Source organism: Suncus etruscus, chromosome 18 (assembly GCF_024139225.1).
Source record: "Suncus etruscus isolate mSunEtr1 chromosome 18, mSunEtr1.pri.cur, whole genome shotgun sequence".
NCBI lineage: Eukaryota > Metazoa > Chordata > Mammalia > Eulipotyphla > Soricidae > Suncus > Suncus etruscus.
The window spans coordinates 56,151,718-56,175,028 of NC_064865.1; the positions used below are offsets into that span (position 1 = coordinate 56,151,718).

At 42.8% G+C, this 23,311-nt stretch overlaps 3 protein-coding genes across 3 annotated transcripts in view; 1 reads left to right on the forward strand and 2 right to left on the reverse strand.

Annotated features, from left to right (window-relative positions):
• LOC125996117 (histone H2A type 1-B) overlaps positions 1-23,311 on the reverse strand; it is a 949,462-nt gene that overhangs the window by 210,516 nt on the left and 715,635 nt on the right. The window lies entirely within an intron of this gene.
• LOC125996127 (histone H2A type 1-C) overlaps positions 1-23,311 on the forward strand; it is a 363,461-nt gene that overhangs the window by 132,767 nt on the left and 207,383 nt on the right. The window lies entirely within an intron of this gene.
• On the reverse strand, positions 906-22,421 carry LOC125995859 (uncharacterized). The gene is made up of 6 exons (XM_049764825.1): positions 22,017-22,421; positions 15,928-16,033; positions 10,997-11,072; positions 2,497-2,737; positions 2,330-2,450; positions 906-1,333 (listed from the first exon to the last, which is right to left on the reverse strand). Exons 1-6 carry the CDS (start codon positions 22,419-22,421, stop codon positions 906-908), a joined length of 1,377 nt encoding a protein of 458 aa, XP_049620782.1.

The following is a 23,311-nucleotide window of genomic DNA, read 5'->3' on the forward strand; positions in this document are numbered from 1 at the left end:
TGCTTATTCCTCATCATTTACTGATCTGGATTTCAGGATGAAATTTCCACCCTATCCAGAGAACTTCTGGATCAAGTTTTGAACAACCTGGGTATGTTTACTTTTGTCCCAGGGCTAGAAATTAACTAGCTAACAAGAGAAAGAGAACCATCCAGCAAAATGTCCTGTGAAAGTTGAATCCACAAACCTTGCATTGCCCCAGGGTTTGTTTTGATTCATTGCAAGATAACTTGCAGCCAGTTTCGGTGTATCCTGAGAATTTGCCCTTCTCTTTAACCCTTCATTGCAAATTCTAAGAAGCACAAGTTTTCCCTCAAGGAATACTCAGTGATTTTACCATTTGCTCTCAAAACCTTTGGCTACTGAATATAGCAGGAAGTTACTGGGATCAGAATGACACTGTTGAGGTGGTAGTGCTGCTAGGATGCACACTGATACCAAACGCACCTTTTGATATAGTGTCTTCTGTGCTATGTATGGCTAATCATCTGTAGAGTTTGTTACTAAACCAAATAAAAAATATAAAATAAGCCCAAGACTTACACCGGTTTACATTAGTTATAAAATGCTAGTTACAAAATGCCCAGGTATCAACTGCAGTCAGGCTCTATTCCATGAAGGAACGGTGCCTGTTTCATTCATACACTTTTAACTTAAGGAACACAAAGATTAAACCATCCTGGAGTGCAAAGGATTTTAACCTGGAAAGCTCGGAAACCTACTTATCACAGCATTAGCAGGAATCAAAAATATGGGAGTATTAGACTAAAATTGATAGTAGCAGTATCATGTTAACAGTAAGATTAGACAAGGTTTCCAGTTATTACAGCACTTTATATTGAAACGGTGGGTGGCTCTGAAAAGAGCCTTTGGTGGGGAGGTTCTGGGGGGCCGAGGCAGGGAATCTAGGCGCGCTCCCCGCGGATGCGCCGGGCCAACTGGATGTCCTTGGGCATGATAGTGACGCGCTTGGCGTGAATGGCGCACAGGTTGGTGTCCTCGAAGAGCCCCACGAGGTAGGCCTCGCACGCCTCCTGCAGCGCCATGACGGCCGAGCTCTGGAAGCGCAGGTCGGTCTTGAAGTCCTGCGCGATCTCGCGCACCAGGCGCTGGAAGGGCAGCTTGCGGATCAGCAGCTCGGTCGACTTCTGGTAGCGGCGGATCTCGCGCAGCGCCACGGTGCCGGGCCGGTAGCGGTGCGGCTTCTTCACGCCGCCCGTGGCCGGCGCGCTCTTGCGGGCCGCCTTGGTGGCCAGCTGCTTGCGGGGAGCCTTCCCGCCAGTGGACTTGCGAGCGGTCTGCTTGGTACGAGCCATGGCTGTTGCTGGGAGGTCTGCTGAACAGTGAAAGTGCCACTGTCTTTGCTTTCATTTATATAGGCCAAGTCCCTCTGATTGGTCAGCTCGTTCAAATTCCGCGCCCAATCAGCTAGCCGTTCTCATTGGCTACAGCGTGCATTCAAAAACGCCTGATAATCCTGGTTTTTCTCTTGTGATTCTAACCGCTTTATTCACCATCTGTTTTTACACTTAACCAGTGGTTCTTCCAAACCCACTTCTTTTGTACTGAGTACGTAGTAAAGCTCTAAGAATATTTGAAAACTAACACTCCAGTTCATCATCTTTTAATTATTTTTTCATTTGAACTTGATGGATTCACTTTAGAGGCTCCCTTTCTCAATCATAGGCCTCTTTTATTGATTTATTATTTTTTGTTTTAGGACTGAAAGAACTCACTTAAGAAATCAGCTCTCAAAATTACGGTTTTCATTCCCAGACACATTTTGGACCTTACAAAAAACACAGTTACAGAAATGTGGTTCAGTGCTTCCAGGAAAAGATAATAAACTATTACTGGTGTCGACCAAACAGAACAAAAGAATAATTTTGAAATTTTGCATTTTAACTTTAAATTTTTGATATCAGCATTCCATTCCTATAAGTAACTACAGATCGGGCTAACTGTAAGGCTGTATTCCTGGCAAATCATAGAATCTGTAGGGGAAAAAAAAGAATTCTAGGGAAAGGCAAGATTTATGAATAAATGCTGCTGAAAAGATAATACTTTGCATTTTCTAAAAACAGAGAAAGCCTAGGGGTGGTGGGAGAAAAAAAGAAACCCTTGCTGAGGTGGGGGAAGTGTTTGCAGTTGGATTCGGCTTACAGCCAATCAAAATGTAGAGTTGAAATCACCTTATTTGCATTGCCATTTTTGATTGGTTCAAATGAGCCAATCAGAAACTGCACAGTTCAAGCCCTATTTGCATAGAGACTCTACAAAAGTCGCCGAGCTAGGTCGCCCTTCCTGCATTTTGTTAGACTCGACTAACAATTGTGCGTCATGCCTGAGCCAGCGAAGTCCGCTCCCGCCCCGAAGAAGGGCTCGAAGAAGGCGGTGACCAAGGCGCAGAAGAAGGACGGCAAGAAGCGCAAGCGCAGCCGCAAGGAGAGCTACTCGGTGTACGTGTACAAGGTGCTGAAGCAGGTGCACCCCGACACGGGCATCTCGTCCAAGGCCATGGGCATCATGAACTCGTTCGTCAACGACATCTTCGAGCGCATCGCGGGCGAGGCGTCGCGCCTGGCGCACTACAACAAGCGCTCCACCATCACGTCCCGCGAGATCCAGACGGCCGTGCGCCTGCTGCTGCCCGGCGAGCTGGCCAAGCACGCCGTGTCCGAGGGCACCAAGGCCGTCACCAAGTACACCAGCTCCAAGTAAATCTTGCTGCTGTGTGCTAACTCAACCCAAAGGCTCTTTTCAGAGCCACTCACTTTTCCATAAAAAGAGCCTTAATTAACATAACGATCCTTTTACTGTACTTGTGTAGGCTGTGTTGTTTCCTGGCATAGATGTGGGTAGCTGGAGATTAAGCCTAGATTTAGTCACATAAATGAAAGTTTGTGTAGATGCCCTCTATATAGGTAAAATTCTAATGGGCCTAGCTGAATTACATTTGTGTGTAGTAGGCCTGCAGGTGAAACTAGTTATTCAGTATAAAGGTGATATATCAAACTAGAGATCAAGGAATAACTGCTAAGAAAAAAGCCCACTTTATCCAGGATTATTTTATTTTATTTTTTTGTTTTATTTTTTTGTTTTTGGGCCACACCCGGCGGTGCTCAGGAGTTGCTTCTGAAATACTGCTCAGAAATACCTCCGAGACATTCAATCTTCAATCATAGATTCTAAAAGAGTTTCATTGTGAGGTGACCACTGAACCTGTAATATTTCATCCTTATGTGATTCAAAGGAATGCAACTTAAGCTGATGTCTCCTCCATGACATGCAACTGTCTGCTATTCAAGTAACTTTAAGGGTCATGTGATCCCTAGGTAGTGGCAGAAAGGAAAGGTTAATCTTTTCTATCAGGCTCAAGGAACCATATGGGATGCTGGGATTCGAACCACCCTCCTTCTGCATGCAAGGCAAATGCCCTACCTCCATGCTATCTCTCCAACACCTCTTTATTTTCAATATACAATGGTATTAACTTTGAGAGGTATTGCGGGGTCGGAGAGATAGCATGGAGGTAGGGTATTTGCCTTGCATGCAGAAGGAGGGTGGTTCGAATCCCAGCATCCAATATGGCTCCCTGAGCCTGCCAGGAGCGATTCTGAGCTCTGAGCACTGAGCTCAGAGCACTGCCAGGTGTGTGACCCAAAAACCAAAGAGAATAAAAGAAAATAAAGAGAAAATATAGTCATTTTAAGCAGTTTATTAATTGATTGATTGGTTGGTTTTTGGGACACACCTAGCGATGCTCAAACAATGCTTGACACTGAGCTCAGAAATTGTACCTGGGAAGCTTGAGGAACAACTTGGGATGCCAGGAATAGAACCAGGTCCATTCCTGGTCGGCTGCATGCAAGGCAAATGCCTTACCACTGTGCTATCTCTCTGGCCCCTATATTCATTTCTTAAAAAAAAAAATGGAGGGGTGCGGAGGGAAAATATTGAATGCAATTTAAATTTCAGATTTCTCAGATTCCACAAGAAAAGTATTGCCAACTGATCCTGTAGCAAGAATGAATCACTATAAAGGTTGAAAGAAAGGCAGCTCACCTCAGCAGAGTGGGCATCAACTGAGTGGCTTGGTTTGGAAGCATTGTTTGAACAAGGATCCCAGATCATAAGGTTTTGATCATCAGCAACTGAACCAAATGGAGACTCATGAAGCAGATGCCAGGAGACAGGAAACTACTACTGCTGTGTGGCCTGTAAATATGGTCATTGCATCCACAATTTTTCTTCCTTCTTGTTGATTAAAATATAAAATATAAAGCATAAATAAATTCCACGTGTTGGGTGAGGCTGCCCCTGGCACAGCATGGCACCTCTAGGTCCTTAGCAGGCCTGAAGATGCAGGGTCACAGCGGAGAAGTGAATTAAATTCACAAGCAGTGAATTAAAGTTCCCTCCAAGTCAGCTAACTTTATTCTATGACCCTGTCTCTGCCATGTGCAGCCTCTGCTCCATGTCTGCCTAAGTCATCTCTTCTCAAGATCTCTCTGCTGCTTCTCTACTAAGCTTCCTATGCCGAATAGTTTATCATTGCTTCTCTTCTGGCTCTCTGCCTTTCCCTGCTCCTCCCTGACTTCCCCCAGGCACTCTTTTATTCTTTATTCAAAATAACATACCCATCACAGGTGATGGCAGGTCTGATTCTCCAGGTGGGATAACATCGCAAAAGAAGAGATTAGGGGGGGCCAGAGAGATAGCATGGAGGTAAGGCGTTTGCCTTTCATGCAGGAGGTCATCGGTTCGAATCCCGGCGTCCCATATGGTCCCCTGTGCCTGCCAGGAGCAATTTCTGAGCCTAGAGCCAGGAATAACCCCTGAGCACTGCCGGGTGTGACCCAAAAAAAAACACACAAAAAAAAAAAAAAAAGATTAAAATATATGTCATCTGGGGCCGGCGAGGTGGCCAAAAAAAAAAAAAAAAAGAAGAGATTAGGGAAACAGGAAGTGGGGGGAAAGGATACCTTACACTTTGGACAGCACTAATGTCCCACAGGCAGATGGTATGTTAAGCAGAGGCACTAAGTCATTACCCACTGAGATTTGGGGTCTAACAAAGCCTATATCCTTCCTTCTGATGTCCCCGAGACACAAATCTGGGTTGCACTCACCAGATGAGTCTGGTTTTGAAGGATGCTTTGTAGAGTCAAAAACAAGATTACTTGATAGAGCTTTTGTTGCAATGATGCAAGGGTTCTGAGGCATGTGACGTGCCCTGTTCACTTCTCCTTCATGATTGATCTTTATTTTTATTTTAATTTTTCCTCTAACTGAGCCAAAACCTCCAAATTCTCCTTTCTCACTGCCATCATGTGAAGATTCAAACTGGGCATGATCATTACGCAGCTGCACACTATCACAAGATGGTTTCTCTCATCAGATGTGTGTGTCCCCAGGACAAGTTGATGAATGCTGAAATCTTTCCCTTCTGGTTTGTTCACATTTGGAAGCTTCTGCACAGTTAGACTAGGCCATTCCAGAGCATGGGTCATTACCAGGTCATAGAGAAAAGGGGTGTTTTTCTTCCATGTTTTGTACTCTTCACTGATCACACATTCTTGGACTGTGTTATCAAAGGCTGCTTTCCATATCAGTCATGGCAGGCAGACTAGCCATGGTCAAGCATTATGGGAGGGAAGGGGAGGCTGCCTACATTATTCTTGAAAGAACCAGCAAGCCATTTGAAAAAACTCTATATTGATGTCATGCTACCTTTCCATAAATAGTTGCTGGCCACATTAGGCTACATTTATTAAGTAAATAAATAAACAATTCCAGGGACTGGAGCAGTAACACTATAGGTAGGACATTGTTTTGATATAAAATAAAAAGTCTAAAGTCCATGTGTTGGTGTGAGGCCCTCTTTGGCAAGGCTCTGTAGCCCCTTTGGTTGGCAGGTCTAAAGATTGCAGTGTAACAGCTGAGAGATTAATTCACAAGTAGTCAGTTAAAGTTTCATTGGAGACAACTTGGTTTATTCTATGGCCTATCTGCCATGTGCATACTCTGCACTGTGTCTGCCTAACTTCTTTTTTTCTCAGGAACTCTCTTTCTCCCTTTCAGCTGGTCTCTATGCATCCTCACCTCACCCCCTTTCCCACCAGCCAGCACCTTTTATTCTTTATTCCAAACCGCAGACACCTCCCAGGTGTAGGTGGGTGGGTCTGACCATCCAGATAAGATCGAAATTTCAATAGAAAGCTTAGTGCATTGGGGGAAGGAGTACCTCACAGTAGGGCATTGGCCTTCTATTAGTTAGATCCCTAGCATTTCATATGCCCTCGCCCAATCATCATCAGAAATAATTCCTAGAGCAGAGCCATGAGTAGGCCTGAGCACCAATGAGTGTGATGAGTGTGCCAACCCCAAAGGAAAAAAAACTATTTAAGGGGCTAAAAAAATAGGGCACTTAATCTTGCATATACCTGAGTATATGAATGATCCCTGATCACAGAATCCTGGGGTAGATTTACCCTGAGCACTATGGGGTGTGGAACAAAAAGACAAATTACAAGAAATATGCAGTGTTGGAGACAACTATGTGATGGTCCCTACCACATTGATAAATTCCTTTTTTTTTTTTTTTTTTTTTTTTTTTTTTTGGTTTTGAGTCACATCCAGCAGCACTCAGGGGTTACTCCTGGCTCTACGCTCACCTTACTCCATGCTATCTCTCCAGCCCCACCATTGACAAATTCTTAAGACATTAGGACAATAATGCAGAGTACCAGTAAACTATAAATAATGGCAAGAATTGCTTCAATAGTGAATAAAGCTCAAGCACTGTAATTTAAGTCAAAGTTTTCTTTGGAAGCAACTGTATTCAGGATGGTTGGGACAAAACAAAAGATACTTGAGTTATGGAACCACATCTGGAAGAGATACCTACTCATCTGTAATACACTTTTGGCCTTAAATAAATGGAGGGAAAAATCAATTAAAAAAAATAAATGGAAGAAACTTGTGTGAAGGCACTGAGAATTTGTACAGATGCAAAGGTGCTCACCGTGCACACAGATGCTGTGTGCTAGGTGTTATTGAAGCCTAGGGCTCCAAAATAAGGGTCTGATGAGAAGCAGGCCTGGAAGCAAACATTGAAGCAGAAAATAATCCACACAGTGAAGAGGCACAATAACAGGTTCAGGAAATCCAGAACTCAAGCAAGGAATTCAGCCACCCAAGCTTTCTGCTCCTAAAAAGGAATGCAGCTCAGTGGCAGAAGACCAAATAATGAGCCTCTGCCTTCCTCATATCTCTGCTTTTATTGACAAGAATAAGGCCCCACCCTAGGTGGCTGAGGACTACCAAGTAGGGAATAATCCAATATCCCATCACCAGATCACACCCTAGGGCAGAATATGAATATTGATTAGGGTAGAACCAATAAGCCAACATCGCCCCCTAATTGTCTTTATAGAAAAACAAAATGATTTACATCCCATGATTCTAAGATAATAGCAAATGACTCTAAAGATAAAAATTGGTAATATTGGGGGCCAGAGATAAAATAGCATTGGGGATAAGGCATTTGCCTTTCTTGCAGAAGGTCAAACAGGGTATATTTACCTACAAAGCCTCCTGCTGTAAAGGAAAAGTTTCCCCTGAGTTTGCTGACTGCCCTGATCACCTACCCCCTTCACAATTGTGGGAACTTAAGTTTCCCCTGAGTTTGCTGACTGCCCTGATCACCTACCCCCCTTCACAACTGTGGGAACTTGTAAACCCAGTTATAGTTTAACTTTCTTTCTGTTCCTACATGGTTTTAACCTGGTCATGTTAACCCTGTAAGCTTGCACCTGCGCCTTGCAAAAATGTGATTGAGCAAATGCCAGATGTCATGTACTTCCTAAAGCAAATCAATCTACTGTACCTTTCTATTGTTTGAAATACTATATACAGCTTGTAAGCTCATGGCTCAGGGCTGGCAGTTTCTGGCTTATGCTGGATTCTAGACAGCCCCTGCATATGCTTGTAAAAGAAAATAAACCCCCTGCTTTTGCATGAGACAGTGGTCTTGGTGTCTTTGAACGGCGCATCATTCTCTTGGACTTAACACTGCCTTAGTGTTATCTGCATGTTTCAGGCACAATAATTTGTCTAACCCCATAGTCTTTCTTCAAGGTCCCAAGAAAGTTTCTCCTCAAACACAGTTTGAGCTGTAAGGTAGGCTTGAGCCTCTCATCGTCTGTAGAAGTGTCCTGTTAGAAGGGGGTGTGTCCCATCCCTCTACAGGGTTGGGAGAGACTCCTATTACCAGAACTTTTCTAGATATTGAGAGGAGACACCAGACTGTGGCCAGTTGGTGTAGATTCAGGGTCTGTACTGGTAGATGGTTGATTCCTTGTGTATGTGCAGAGAACCATGCTGGTCCCAAGGTTCAGGGGTAATGGTTAATGTCCAAGTCAAGTCACCAAGGCAAATATTCAGAGTGGAAGGTCCCCTGTAGTAAGAAATCGCTGAGTTCGGGCCAAAGAGTTAGCATGGAGTTAAGGTGTTTGCTTTGCATGCAGAAGGATGGTGGTTCGAATCCCGGCATCCCATATGGTCCCCCAAGCCTGCCAGGAGCGATTTCTGAGTGGAGCCAGGAGTAACCCCTGAGCACTGCCGGGTGTGACCCAAAAACCAAAAAAAGAAAGAAAGAAAAAAGAAAGAAAAGAAATCACTGAGTCCCTAATGGATAACTCCTCTTAGTTTCTAATATTTTCCAATTTTAATGAGCCTAAGCAAAAGAAATAGTGTCATAGGATACTACTGCGGCCTATGGGGAAGATAATAAACCAACAATTCCTAGCCTGTTTCTATCAATAGCACAAAGACTTTATTAGTGCTATCCCTACTTTTTTCTACGAATCTCTACTAGCATATCTAAATAAAAATGGAAAGCATAATATACCATAGAGCATATACATGTTAAAGAAATACACTTAAAAAGTGTACAAAGAGGTTATACATATCCCCTCAGTCCTTTGAGATAGTCTGAGGAGAGTAGATAAATTCCGGATCCCAACCGTGCAGTCCACACACAGTCTTGGGGAGTCTGGAAAAATGGCTCACAGCATCACAGATCAGGAATTGTCCGAGATCTCTGGTTCTCTCAATAGCTGAAACTAGTTCTGAGCAAAAGTCTATGATGAGCTGAAGTGGTAGGAATTGACTACCTAGAACACATCAGCAACAGTAGTGTGCCTGCCTTCTTTGAAGATAACTTACAGTTCAAGAACTCAAGTGACTCCAACAGCAGCAGCAATCAGAGTGATGACACAGAGCAGGAGACCTTCATTTAAGATGAGCCACGAAAAGGATCTTGAGCAGTTCACATGCCAATGGAGCTGCCTGAGTTCCACTTACCATGCAGTGGGTGGTCTGCAGCAAGTTCAGCTGGGTTGATTTATATAGGTCCTACAAACTTATACCTTAGCAATACCATAAGCACCATACCACTGTGGCAGCTGTGGCATCATCTTCCCAGGAAAAAGAAATGGCCATATACAAGAAGGAAGGGCTAAATACAACATGAACAGATGTCACCCCATCCCAGGTCAAAATGCTAATATTACCTGGTTCTATTCCTAGCATCCCATATGATCCCCCGAGCTTGTCAGGAACGATTTTTGAGCACAGAGCCAAGAGTAACTACTGAGCATCGCCGAGTGTGGCCTAAAAATAAATAAATACATAAATAATAAATAAATATATACATGAATAAATAAATAAAGTGATCTAAAACAAAATAACAAAAAATACCGCTATCAACTATACACCAACCCTTCCCCCTGACAACCATCCAAGCAATAGAAGTATTGCATAGGTCCCAAGTGGGTCAGACTTGGAAAACCCTATAAAGGCAACTTCAAACAAAGGAGGGGTGCATGTGTCTTTCGGGTACATGGTACCCAAACACACGGTACCTGCATTTCCCCTCCTGAGATGTGGACTTCCATATTTATTTGTTTGTTTTTTAATTTTTATTGTGGTCAAAGTAAATTACAAATTTTTCACAGTAATATTTAAGGCACATAGTGATAATGAATGAGGGGCATTCCCACCACCAGTGTTGTCCTCCCTCTACTCCTGTTCCCAGCGTGCATCCCACTTCTCCCTCTTTCACGCCCCATAATGCTATTGCAACTGATCCCCCCTTGTACAGCTTGAGGTAGATTGGGTATTGATTCTGTTGTCGTTGACTTTGGATTTGATATTCAAGTCTGATTATTTTTTATTTCCACCAAATGAACATACGACTGTTTGGTCTTAATAACGTTCATTTTCCTCCTTCAATTATGAGGCTGCTCAAGGTGATTCCAGTAATGTTGCTCTTTTGGAGATATAAGAAAAGATATGAGAGAATGTGGGTGTCCTGTAAGCCCGCCGAAGGGGCCCGACCAGCGGAGAGTGGACGAGAGGCTCATGAACAGCCGCACCTTAATTTTGCGAGGCTCAGATCACACCACACCTGTAAGAAATCTGAGAGAGGTTAATAACAAATGACCCAAGACAGAAATTCCCTTCAAAGGCACTTTAATGTGATCCTGCATCCTCTTATATAGACAAGGTAAAGAGGGGCAGGCAAAAGGTAATGTCAATCATTCTCTTGGTGCGCAGGCCACTCCATTATTCCAAATAAGGTATAAACACAGTACAGGTGGGGTGGAACAAAGAAAATACATCATTCCCCAAATATGGAAAGTGGGCAGTGGGACAGCGGGCAGGACAACTTGCAAGTCATGCTAGATTAGCAGTTTCCATGGAAATACCCTGTGACCCTGGGTAGGGTCTGCTTGATCACATTCCCAAGCTCTTAACAGATTTATGGTGGGGCAAGTTCTTAAGAAATAACTTTGTAAAAACAATGTTGCACGTGACAATAATGAATACCTTGTTAACTCAAGAATGCGGGCCAGGGGAGTATAGCTTCATTCCTGGGAGTGGTACCAGGCTGTGTTCCTCTCCCCTGGGCTAAGAAGTTATTTATTACTTTTGTGGCTGCTTTTTTCCTGCTGGCTCAGGGGCCTTGTAGCAAAACAGCACGTAGGCAGCTTGCAGGTGCAAAACTGGAAAATGGCAGAGAGGCTTTTGCAAAGATGGCCACTGTCAAGTCACGGTAACCAACAAGAGAAGTCAATCTAGGTATTGTGAATATCCATTTAGATCAGGGGTCCTCAAACTTTTTAAACAGGGGGCCAGTTCACTGTCCTTCAGACTGTTGGAGGGCCAGATTATAGTAAAAAACAAAAATTATGAACAAATTTCTATGCTACACTGCATATATCTTATTTAGAAGTGAAGAAACAAAATGGGAATAAATACAATATGTGGCCCGCGGGCCATAGTTTGAAGACACCTGATTTAGATTAAGAAAGGGAAAAATGAAGAAAAAGGTAACAAAACAAAACAAGACAAGTCAAAAAAAAAAAAGAAAGAAAAAACAACAATAGGGGAGTAACAACAAAAGTACAAAAAGAATTAAAAATGAATAAACTAGCTCTTTCCTTCCTGGGAGCCCAGCCGGGAGGTCCTGCCAGCATGGCGTTTGGCAGCCCTCCGCCATGCCAAAGGCCTCTGTAACCAGGCCTAAGAAGGGGTGCGGGACATGGGTCACCCCAGCACCCCTCTACCTCCTTCCTCCGGTACTCCAGGGCTTTGCCTGGCCACATGACTGGGCAAGCCAGCGAGGTGGGAATAGTAGCACAATAGGTTCTGGTATTAGGACTTACCAGGGCATATTTCTTATTAAACCTGTCCATTGTGAAACCATTGTGAACATTATGAGAAATATATGGATATTATTGTTTTTGATCTGCTTGTCATTATCTGAACGCTATCCAGGCACTCATTTTATTCCTTTACTCCCTCACTCCCATCTCTTGTACCCCACATTTAACCATTTTTCTGTACTAAGGATTTTTGATTTGGCCAAGGTGGATTACATATCTTTCACAGTAATTTTTTGGGTGGAGTCTGAAGCTTCAGACTCCAACACTTCACAGCAAGGTTCCATGCTGGAGGCTTTTTGGCCAAGATAAGGTGAAGATGCAGCCTCGGGTGCCCCCCACAGCCTTCTCTCTCCTTTCTCCCCGTCCCCAGGGTTATTTCTGGACAACTGCTCAGGGTCCCAGCAAGTGGGTTCCAGTGAGGTGCAATATAAAAGAGACCCCAGGCTTCCTTGTTCCTGCAAGGTGCTGGGAAGCGATTGCTGAACTTTCAACTTCCAGCAATGAGGAAGGAAACGCCTTTCGGGGAGTTAGAAGCTTCAGGAGGCAACAAGGGGAGGACATGGCTCCATGCTCTCTTCGCTTGTCCAAATCACAGACCAAAGTGGTGTCTCAGAAACACGCCCCTCCCTCTTGACTATTTTTAAAACATAAAAGGGTCACATGTATCTCCTTTGTATATCTCAGATGTATTCCCTTAACATCTATAACTCTTTTCGAATATCCTCATATAGTGACAATTTTGCCTACTGGATTTGTTGTTTGATTTTCCCCCTTTGAGTTCTGTTCTATAAGCAATACTGGTAGAAGAGTATCTCTGTATAAATTTCATGTATGTACCAAGTTACAGGTAATGTTGGACTTTATTCATCGGCCTCCAGATGCACCAACAATATCTTGTGGCATTGCTTCTCTTTTGCATAGGCACATTAAAATGGGAAAATAATACATATGCAAACAAGTTCTTATCTAATACAGATGGGAACACAAATTTGGTAATGCAGTTAGGCCTTTTACCCTGAACATTGGCATAATGATTTGGCTCAGGCCTCAGAAGAATGGGCATCGCCCACACACACCTGAACAATGGATACCATCTATGGAAACAACCACAATTGTCTATAACATTACCAGGATCCAAGCCTCTACCAGAGAAGACCTACCACTGCTTTGGCATTGACTTACTCCAAAGAGTGCTCCCAACACCCAGACAACTCAGCAACAGTCTGCATGCAGGGCAGATCGCTCCGCATTGAATGGTATGCGGAAACTAGAGGATTCTCCACATCAGCCTGACATCGATGAAAGAAATGCACAGAATTCAGAGCCTTTAAATATAAGAATCTGATACCAACAATAGCTAAAGTGTGAAACAGTTTCCCCGGGACCACGGAGAATGACTCGAGTTGGACGAACGGGTATGCCTGGAACCCAGAGTCAGTCTTATGCCAATAAACTTCTGGGGTGAGACCTTTATGTAATCAGGTCAAGGATTTTTTTTTCCATTTTCCTCATTTTTCTGGACCTATGCAAACAACGGTGATTGGCACTATCACACCTTTACTATATTTTTTTACTCTTATCCTTTAAGGAAAAAAAAATACAACTTACTGAACTTAAAAACAAATAACTGTAGTAGAATGCCTGTCTCGAATACAGGCAGGGGATTGGAAGTGGGGAGGGGGTAATGTTACACTGGTGAAGGGGGGGTGTTCTGGTTATGACTGTAACCCAACTATGATCATGTTACTTAAATAAAAAATATATTAAAAACAAAAAAGTACATGGGGCCGAAGAGATAGCATGGAGGTAAGGCATTTGCCTTTCATGCCGGAGGTCATCGGTTCGAATCCCGGCGTCCCATATGGTCCCCTGTGCCTGCCAGGAGCAATTTCTGAGCCTGGAACCAGGAATAACCCCTGAGCACTGCCGGGTGTGACCCAAAAACCAAAAAAAAAAAAAGTACATATTAAAAATACAAAATACTGTTATTAAAATAATAATAATAGGGGGCCGGGCGGTGGCGCTAAAGGTAAGGTGCCTGCCTTGCCTGCGCTAGCCTTGGACGGACCGCGGTTCGATCCCCCGGTGTCCCATATGGTCCCCCAAGCCAGGAGCAACTTCTGAGCACATAGCCAGGAGTAATCCCTGAGCATTACCGGGTGTGGCCCAAAAATCAAAAAAAAAAAAAAAAAAAAAAAAAAATAATAATAATAATGAGTAAACTAAAAACCAAAACCATCAGCTATGAAGAAACAAAAACAAACAAACAAACCAGACCAGCAACTTTTTAAAAAAGGTTTGTGTTGGGCCGGAGAGATGGCATGGAGTAGGTCGTTTGCCTTGCATGCAGAAGGAGCTATTTCTGAGCGTAGAGTCAGGAGTAACCCCTGGGCACAGCTGAGCATAACCCAAAACAAAAGCAAAACAAAAAAAGGGGGGGGGGCGTTTTTTTGTTTTTTTGTTTTTTTTTTTTGCTTAGGCAAGGTAAATATTGGGGAAATTAGAACAGGAATTTCCTTGGCCTAAGAAACAGAGGGTTTCTCCATCCTTAAAGCATACTGCCATGGGAACAACTACAGGCTCCATACTGACTCATTTACACACCCCAACGTCTTTTTTGGGGGGATTGGTTTTGGGTCACACCAGGCAGCGCTCAGGGGTTACTCCTGGCTCTATGCTCAGAAATTACTCCTGGCAAGCTCGGGGGACCATGTGGGATGAAGAAATTCAAATCACTGTCCTCCTACATGCAAGGCAAATGCCTTACCACCATGCTATCTCTTTGGTCCCATCCCAAGGTCTTCTTATGGTGCCAGAAAACTTCTGCTCAAATGTGGATGATGACATCCCGTCTCTGTAGCTGGAGATCTTGTTATTTGCGTAGGTCATAGGGCGAAGACTAGGAGAGAATTTTTCTTTACAGTTCTTGGATTTCTGTTTCATCACTGTTGTTGTAATCAGTCTTCTGTAATTAGTGTATGTGGTTTTTGCTCAGACCCTAGGACAAAGCCTAGGCTATAGTCTTTCAGCATGGTTCCAGAAGTTCTGCTCAGTCGCAGTTGTCAAAGTAAGACCTCTGGGATCAGAGATCATGGTTTTTGTATGAATCCTAGGCCTAGTCTAGGAACTTCCTCATTGGTCCAGTTTTTCTTTTCCAGGTTTTGTCCAGTCCATGTTTGTCAAAGTCATTCTTCTATAGATAGTGATTTTGGTTTTTGCTTAGGGCAAAGGATGACATGTCTCCCTATTTTATCATAACCTTTAGGTAATGAGACAGGGCAGCCCTCTCTTAGTTCAAGTTGTTGCTGTTTCCTCATATCAGGATATCATGTTAAAACTGGTGCAAGTTGGTGCTGGGACGACATTCAGGGTTTTCCTGGGAGCAGTTTGGTTCCTAGTGCTGTTGCTGTGACCTGTGTCGGTTCCAGGTCCGGGATCTGGGGTTCTGGGTTGGATAGTCGCTGTCCCATCACATGGAGTCTACATTGGGTCCACATGACACACGTTCCGCGGGTGGGAGGCAACACTGTATTATAAAAAGTATGGGTTCTTATCTCTAGTAGATAAGAGCTTGTTTCTGTGTATAACATTTCCCTTTATTTATTTAGAGTGCCTATGCAAAAGGGTGTGGTGACATATTTATTATATTGCTGGTAGATTTGGAGATGAGAATGATAGTATGCACAATCACTGTGCCCTGGTTTTCACCTAAGCTTTTATCCCAGGCAAGACTTTTCTTGTAGGTTTTTGTACCAAGCAGAACCAAAACAGGTGAGTTTGGAGAAAGAGAAAAAGATAAAAAAAAAGACAAAAGAAATATATATATGATAGAAGGAATAAATAAAATTACATTTAAAAAAGGCATGATTTTCATGTCTTAACTTTTACTCAGGGATATGTACTGTGCTCTTCCTGCCCTTGAAGAATCCTGTCTTAAATGCATTTCTCTCCTTCTCTCTCTCTCTCTCTCTCTCTCTCTCTCTCTCTCTCACCACACACACAATCATACACACACACACACACACACACATATATGTATATATATATATATATATATATATATATATATACACACACACATATGTGTATATATACTTACCTATATACTCAAGTATAAGCCAAGTTTTTGGGCACAAAATTTGTTTTGGAAAAACCGAACTCGGCTTATACTCGGTTTATACTCGGGTCATACTCGAGTTAATCGCATGCATCAAATCCAAGGTACGTAGTCTACAATCGTCTTCTGCCGTCTGCTGGAGAGGTTGGTGCTTCAGTTCAATCCACAAGTCCTGGCTGAGCTGAAGAGGTAGGCGACACGACTGAACTGTATGCCACTGAACTATTTAACCCACAATATTTAATGGCACATTTAATTAAGTAAAAAACCCATTGAAGGCAATAAAGTCATGTAAATAAATGTTTATAAATCCTGAATCCTTATAATCAGGGGTTTGGGAATATAAGGATTCAGGATTTTTAACCAATTATTTACAATGCATTACTGTCTTAAATGGTTATTCACTTTATTAAAGTTGCCATTGAATATTATGGGTTAATGTGGTATGTTAGTGGTATATAGTACTGTATATATCAAACAATCATGTATTGTAATTGTGATTGTGCCTTTATTTATTGATTGATTCCTCAATTATTGCAATTATTTGGGATATATATTTTTATTCTTGAAATTTACCAGTAGCTGCTACATTTTCCACCTGGGCCTATACTCAAGTCACTGATTTTTCCCAGTTTTTAGGGTAAAATTAGGGGTTGGCTTATACTCAAGTATATATGGTATGTATGCATACATAGATTCTATATAAATAAATATACATTTATTTATCTATCTCTTTTGCTCTCACCCTATCTCCTTCTTCCTCAGAATTTCTAAACAAAACATCTTTACACCACTGCTTGTATACTAAAATTCTTTCCTGACAGAAAGGCAACAGGCCTGAGAGGTCTGGATAAGGTCTAGGACTGACTTTCCTTTCCAACAAAATGCAAGGTCCTGAGTCTTCCACACAGCCATTTCTAGGTGGCAGAAGCAGGAGAAAAGGTCAAAATTTTCCTCTTACTGCTGTCACCTCTCTCCTCCCCATTCCACATAAGTCTCCCAGGATTCCCACTGACATCACATCCCCTAAAAAAAAAGGATGGCTTGAAAGAGAATCCCACCATTTTCTCAGCATTTGAGGTTTTTCTCTGGCCTCTCATTACTGACTTTCAAATAGCAAGAACTTTAATATAGGTTCAGTCTCTCTGGCTCAAAGTCAATACTTTTATTTTTGTTTTTTGTTTTTTGTTTTGTTTTGTTTTGTTTTTTTGATTTTTGGGCCACACCTGTTGACGCTCAGGGGTTACTCCTGGCTATGCGCTCAGAAATCGCCCCTGGCTTGGGGGGACCATATGGGACGCCGGGGGATCCAACCGCGGTCCATCCTACGCTAGCGCTTGCAAGGCAGACACTCTAGCGCCACCTTCCCGGCCCCAGTCAATACTTTTTTTTTTTTTTTTTGGTTTTTGGGCCACACCCTGTGACGCTCAGGGGTTACTCCTGGCTATGCGCTCAGAAGTTGCTCCTGGCTTCTTGGGGGACCATATGGGACGCCGGGGGGTCGAACCGAGGTCCGTCCTAGGCTAGCGCAGGCAAGGCAGGCACCTTACCTCCAGCGCCACCGCCCGGCCCCCCCCCCAGTCAATACTTTTAAATATGTGGACAATTCCTCAACTTGAGGACATTTCCTGATATGTAACTTCTAGGAGCCAATTTTAGACTCCATCAAAACCAGATCACAGGTTGAAGCTGTGTTCCGGATTTTATCGCCCCCCTCCCAGACTATTTCAAAAGACGTAAAGGGGACATGTTTATCTCCTTTGAATATTTCTTTAGATGTATTTCCTTAATAGGTATGTCTTATTATCTTCTTATGTAGCAGCAATTTTCCCCAAAAATTCTTTTTTGATCTATTGAGTACAGAATTCTAAATTTCTCTAGTGTTCTGAGTTCATGTTAGAACCAAGTTATCGAAATTGTTTAGCTTGTTATTTTTACCCCCTTTTGCACCAGGAGTATTATGTAGTTGTTCCTTTTTTTTTTTTTTTTGCACAGGCACATTAAAATGGGTAAATCTTACGTGTGCAAACAAATTCTAATCTAATAGACATAGGAACACATAAAAAAATTTAGAAACATATAAATTTTATATTGCAGTGTGCCTTAAACCCTGAACACTTGTCGTAGTGACTTGGCTTAGGCTTCAGAAGACCGGACATTGACCATTCACCCCTAAACCTTGGATCCTATCTATAGAAACAGCACAATTTTCTATGCCCTACTGCTGCCCTGGCATTGACTTACTCCAAAGTGGGTTCATCTGATACACTGATGACTTGATAACAGCAACAACCGGCTTTCAGGGCAAGGTCTCTGCATTGCCACTTAATGGTGAGATGAAACCAGAAGATCCTCCGCATCACCCTGACTTCAACATAGGATCTGTACAGAAACCTGACAGCAACAGCTGTGATTGTGAAGAGCTTTTACTGGGACCACAGAGAAAGCCTTTGGCGTTATACAACTTAGCATGCTTGGAGCCTATAGTTGGTCTTATGCCAGGATACTTCATGGGTATGGTGTCATTGTTTTCAGGCCAAAGGTTTGTCCTTTCTATTTTTCCCATATTTTGCTGTGCCTATGCAAACAAGAACAACTATCACACACACACACACACACACACATCATTTTTATTGTATCTTGTATCTCTTATCTTTTCTTAAAAAAAAAGACTTTACTAAACCTTCTGCTATTATATTAATGACTTTAATGGAAATAGAGTAATTTTTACAAATATACTTGTTACTGAACTTTTTCCTTTTTTCTTCTCTTCCATTTTATTTTGTAGTTTTCTTTCTATGTTTTTCAATAACTTAGCTTTCCCTTATCTTTAAGCAAATGTATTATGGTCAGTTATGCAAACTATGTGATGCATTTTCTTTCAATTAAAAAAAAATCTTAATTAAAATACTTAAAAACCCTAAAAAAAATATGTGGGCATTCATGACAGAACAGAGCTTGCAGGGGGCCAGAAAGTTTGGGTTCAGATAGACAAACTGACTAAAGGCGCCAGTGAAGCAAAGCTGGGGAATCCACTGCTGTCCCTGACACAGGACCCCCTTTCCAGCCCTCAAATACATTCAAACACAAGCTTCTGAGGACCAGGCTGCCTCAGGAATTAAACCCAGGCCTCCCTGCAGGCAAACCTTGCACTTTACTGCACTTAGATTTCTCATCAGCCCAAGTAAGCACCTCTGAAGGATCCATTCAAACATATCTAATTTATGTCTGGCAACAAAGGTAATAATTTAAGTGTCATATGAAGTTTAAGCCCAAACTAGTTTTCTCAAACTAGCTTTTCTAAATTTTCTCTCTTGTCACTATGCTTAAGATCACTTTCTATGATCTTTTTCTTGTTTATTTATAATTACATATAAAATATGTATTTGTATATAATATAATATTTATATATTGTAAATCATACTTATGCAATTTTTTTTGTTTTTGTTTTTGGGCCACACCCGGTGTTGCTCAAGGGTTACTCCTGGCAGGCACAGGGGATCATATGGGACACCGGGATTCGAACCAACCACCTTTGGTCCTGGATTGGCTGCTTGCAAGGCAAATGCCGCTGTGCTATCTCTCCGGCCCCGCAATTTATTATTTTATATATAACTCACATATTATTTGTTTTTGTGAATATATTTATATGATTTATAACTTATAAATATATATTATAATGTGTTTATGTTATATTATTTTCATATATTTATCCTATCTATTGGTTTAGGGGCCACACTCAGTGGGGCTCAGGAACTACTACACTCAGAAATCACTTCTGGCAGGCTTTGACGACCATATGGGATCAAACCCATGTAAGTTGCACACAAAGCAAATGCCCAGCTGTACTATCCCTCCAGCCTTTGCACTTTCTATTTTCAAGGGCTAACGAGCACAAAAGAAAAAAGAAAAAACTTCTAAAGCAAAGTGAGTTTTTTTCTGCTGAAATTCACTTGAGAAGAAACTTTAAAAAGTACAAAACAGGGGCCGGGAAAGTGGCGCTAGAGGTAAGGTGTCTGCCTTGCAAGCGCTAGCGTAGGACGGACCTCGGTTGGTTCCCCCGGCGTCCCATATGGTCCCCCCAAGCCAGGGGCGATTTCTGAGTGCATAGCCAGGAGTAACCCCTGAGCATCAAACAGGTGTGGCCAAAAATAAAAAAAAAAAAAAAAAGTACAAAACTGACCAAGGGGGCCAGAGAGATAGTACAGCGGTAAGGCCTTTGCCTTACAAATGGAAGGTCACTGGTTCAAATCCCGGCATCCCATATGGTCCCCCAAGCCTGCCAGGGGTGATTTCTGAGCGTAGGGCCAGGAATAACCCCTGAACATTGCTGGGTGTGACTCAAAAAACAAAAAAAAAAAAAAACAAAAAACAAAAAAACAAAACTGACCAAGAACAAAGCCATAATTGTGTTCAACACCCATCAGAGAGGTTATGCTCGGCATATCTTACAAACAGCAAAAGTCAATTCTCTTTTTTGTGTTGATAAACTGCCACATGAGTTGGATGCCTTTACTCCTCAGGCCTTCCTCTTGCCTTCAGACCCTGCCATTCTAGACTTGTATACTCACACACTCAGCCTTCTACCTCTTCTACGATTCTACGATTACTGCCCACTTTTCACCATTGCTGAAATACTAAATTCTTTGAGCTGTCGGTCTTACCTAAATTTCCGCTCCCCATCACACTCAGTACTCGATTCATTCTCCTTATCAACTAACATAGTTTCTATACTCACTTGCCTCCTCCAAAATCTAATGTAAATTTAATGAGAACAGACTATCAGGCCTTTCTGTTATGACTGTGTCAATTTCCAACCTAGACTAGAGCAACATAAATGTGAAAATGTGTCAATGTTAAGAAATATTGGTGTGGGAGGATTGTTAGGGAACCTCTCATAGAATTCCAAATAGGGGGTACATAATAGAGGATTAAGAGAAGGGTCAGGGCCTGGAGAGATAGCACAGTGGCATTTGCCTTGCAAGCAACAAATCCAGGACCAAAGGTGGTTGGTTCGAGTCCCGGTGTCCCATATGGTCCCCCGTGCCTGCCAGGAGCTATTTCTAACCCCTGAGCACCACTGGGTGTGACCCAAAAGCTGAGAGAGAGAGAGAGAGAGAGAGAGAGAGAGAGAGAGAGAGAGAGAGAGAGAGAGAGAGAGAGAGAGAGAGAGAGAGAGAGAGAGAGAGAGAGAGAGAGAGAGAGAGAGAGAGAGAGAGAGAGAGAGAGAGAGAGAGAAGGGTCAGGGTGATATAGTACAACAGAGAGCTTTTGCCTTGCATACAGCTGACCCCATATGGTCAGTCCCCAAGTAAACAGATGTGGCCCCAAAGGCAAAAATAATAATAATAAGAAGAAAATAAAATTTAGAAGTGTTCTTCTAATCAGCCAACAACTCATAGTCAGTTCTGATGTCAAATTTCAGTGAAGCTACACCAACTGTCCTGAAAACAATACTGTTATAAAAAGTTCCAGAAAACATGGCATTGTAACAACTGGAAACAGAACCATTTCTATCAAATCAAATTTTACAGCCTTCCCTAAATTGCTACACTATCCATCTTGAGTTACTGCAGTTTAGCAAATCCTGAAGCCAGAAATTCATGCCTGAAGGTTGTGCAGGAACAGCACAGAAGTAACATGTAATTTCATACTAAATGTTCTAGAAGCTGTTCACAGTACAGGAAAATTCATTGCAAAGGATAGCATTAGAGAAAACACCTGAGAGTAATCTCATCTCAGGGATGATTGATCTCATTCCAAAGAAATGGTTCTGCTCAGTTCTACAATGATCCACAAATTTAATTATGGATACGTTTACATACATCTACGTTACGCAAAAGCTTATGTAAATTTCATGTATAAATACTGGAAGCTAAACCAGAGTACTTCCTTTGAACAATTGAGCCACAGGAATTACAAAATTTGGCTCACTAACTTCAAAAGCTTAACTGGTATTCTCAGACCTAAAAAGGCCTGTGCTGTGTTACCTGAAAGCAAAGGTTAAAAAAAAAAAAAGGCATAAAGTTAAGATTTTTAAGCAGAATAGGCAACCTCAACTCTGGGGGTAAAAACAATTCAGCACTACAGCCTTTTCTGAGCAAGTGGGTGGCTCTGAGAAGAGCCTTTGGAGACAAAACTTCTTCCACCAACTGAGTTTATGCCCTCTCCCCGCGGATGCGGCGGGCCAGCTGGATGTCCTTGGGCATGATGGTGACGCGCTTGGCGTGGATGGCGCACAGGTTGGTGTCCTCGAAGAGCCCCACGAGGTAGGCCTCGCACGCCTCCTGCAGCGCCATGACGGCCGAGCTCTGGAAGCGCAGGTCGGTCTTGAAGTCCTGCGCGATCTCGCGCACCAGGCGCTGGAAGGGCAGCTTGCGGATCAGCAGCTCGGTCGACTTCTGGTAGCGGCGGATCTCGCGCAGCGCCACGGTGCCGGGCCGGTAGCGGTGCGGCTTCTTCACGCCGCCCGTGGCCGGCGCGCTCTTGCGGGCCGCCTTGGTGGCCAGCTGCTTGCGGGGAGCCTTCCCGCCGGTCGACTTGCGGGCGGTCTGCTTGGTACGAGCCATACTAGTGCCTGAGTGGAAGCAAGAACTGCCTAGGGCCGCGCCAGAAACAGCCTTTATATATACTCAGCTGCATTCTGATTAGTTGGAAGATTTTCAAAGGACCCGCGAGAGACGCTCATTGGGCAAAAAGGAAGGAAGTTGATTGGTGCCTAACCAAGTAACTTCTTGCAGCTCTTATAAAATCCAAAGTTTATTTTATTGTACTCATATCATAAAGAAGCAAAACATCTACCTGCACTTTTCTCCCCTTAAAGTGATGCCTCAGTGACCAACTCACCTTTTATTTTAAACTGTCTGGATTCCTGAATTGTGACAACGGTACAGCCTTGGTTCTGAAAATGACAGGCAACCCGCACAACTATTGGCTAGTTCCTAGCGGCCCTCAGATTATTGTTCCATTCAGAATTTGAAAAGCCCGCGCTCACTTTTGAGCTGCAAACGGTTTATTCAGCTACTTACGGGTTTATCAGCCAACCGGTTCCTAACAAGGGATTTAACTCTTCCTTTGCTTTGCTTCTCCAAAGCACAGCTGCTTAAACTACCTCCTATGTAAGCCTTTTTCTTTTTTTCACTTTATTTTTGGTTTTGGTTTTTGGGTGCTCAGGGGTTACTCCTGGCTGTCTGCTCAGAAAAAGCTCCTAGCAGGCACGGGGGACCATATGGGACACCGGGATTCAAAGCAACCTTAGGACCTGGATCGGTTACTTGCGAGGCAAACGCCGCTGTGCTATCTCTCCGGGCCCGTAAGCTTTTTTCAACTCAAAAATGTCATAGGACCATAGGTATACAAATACCATCCACTCATGAATATCTCTGCAAATAAATCATGGTCATACAAAATCCAACCGTGAATTCATTTGCTCAATTGTACCTTTCGAAACAAGCCTTTC

Excerpts from the sequence above, each read along its gene's own strand:
- LOC125995859 (XM_049764825.1), bottom strand. The coding sequence starts at position 22,421 with ATGGCTCGTACCAAGCAGACCGCCCGCAAGTCGACCGGCGGGAAGGCT. Across the intron at positions 11,073-15,927 it reads GATGCATGCGATTAACTCGA|TTTTGCACCTGCAAGCTGCC; the intron begins GTATGACCCGAG and ends GCCATTTTCCAG. Across the intron at positions 2,738-10,996 it reads GGAAAAAAGCAGCCACAAAA|CACACAGCAGCAAGATTTAC; the intron begins GTAATAAATAAC and ends GGGTTGAGTTAG.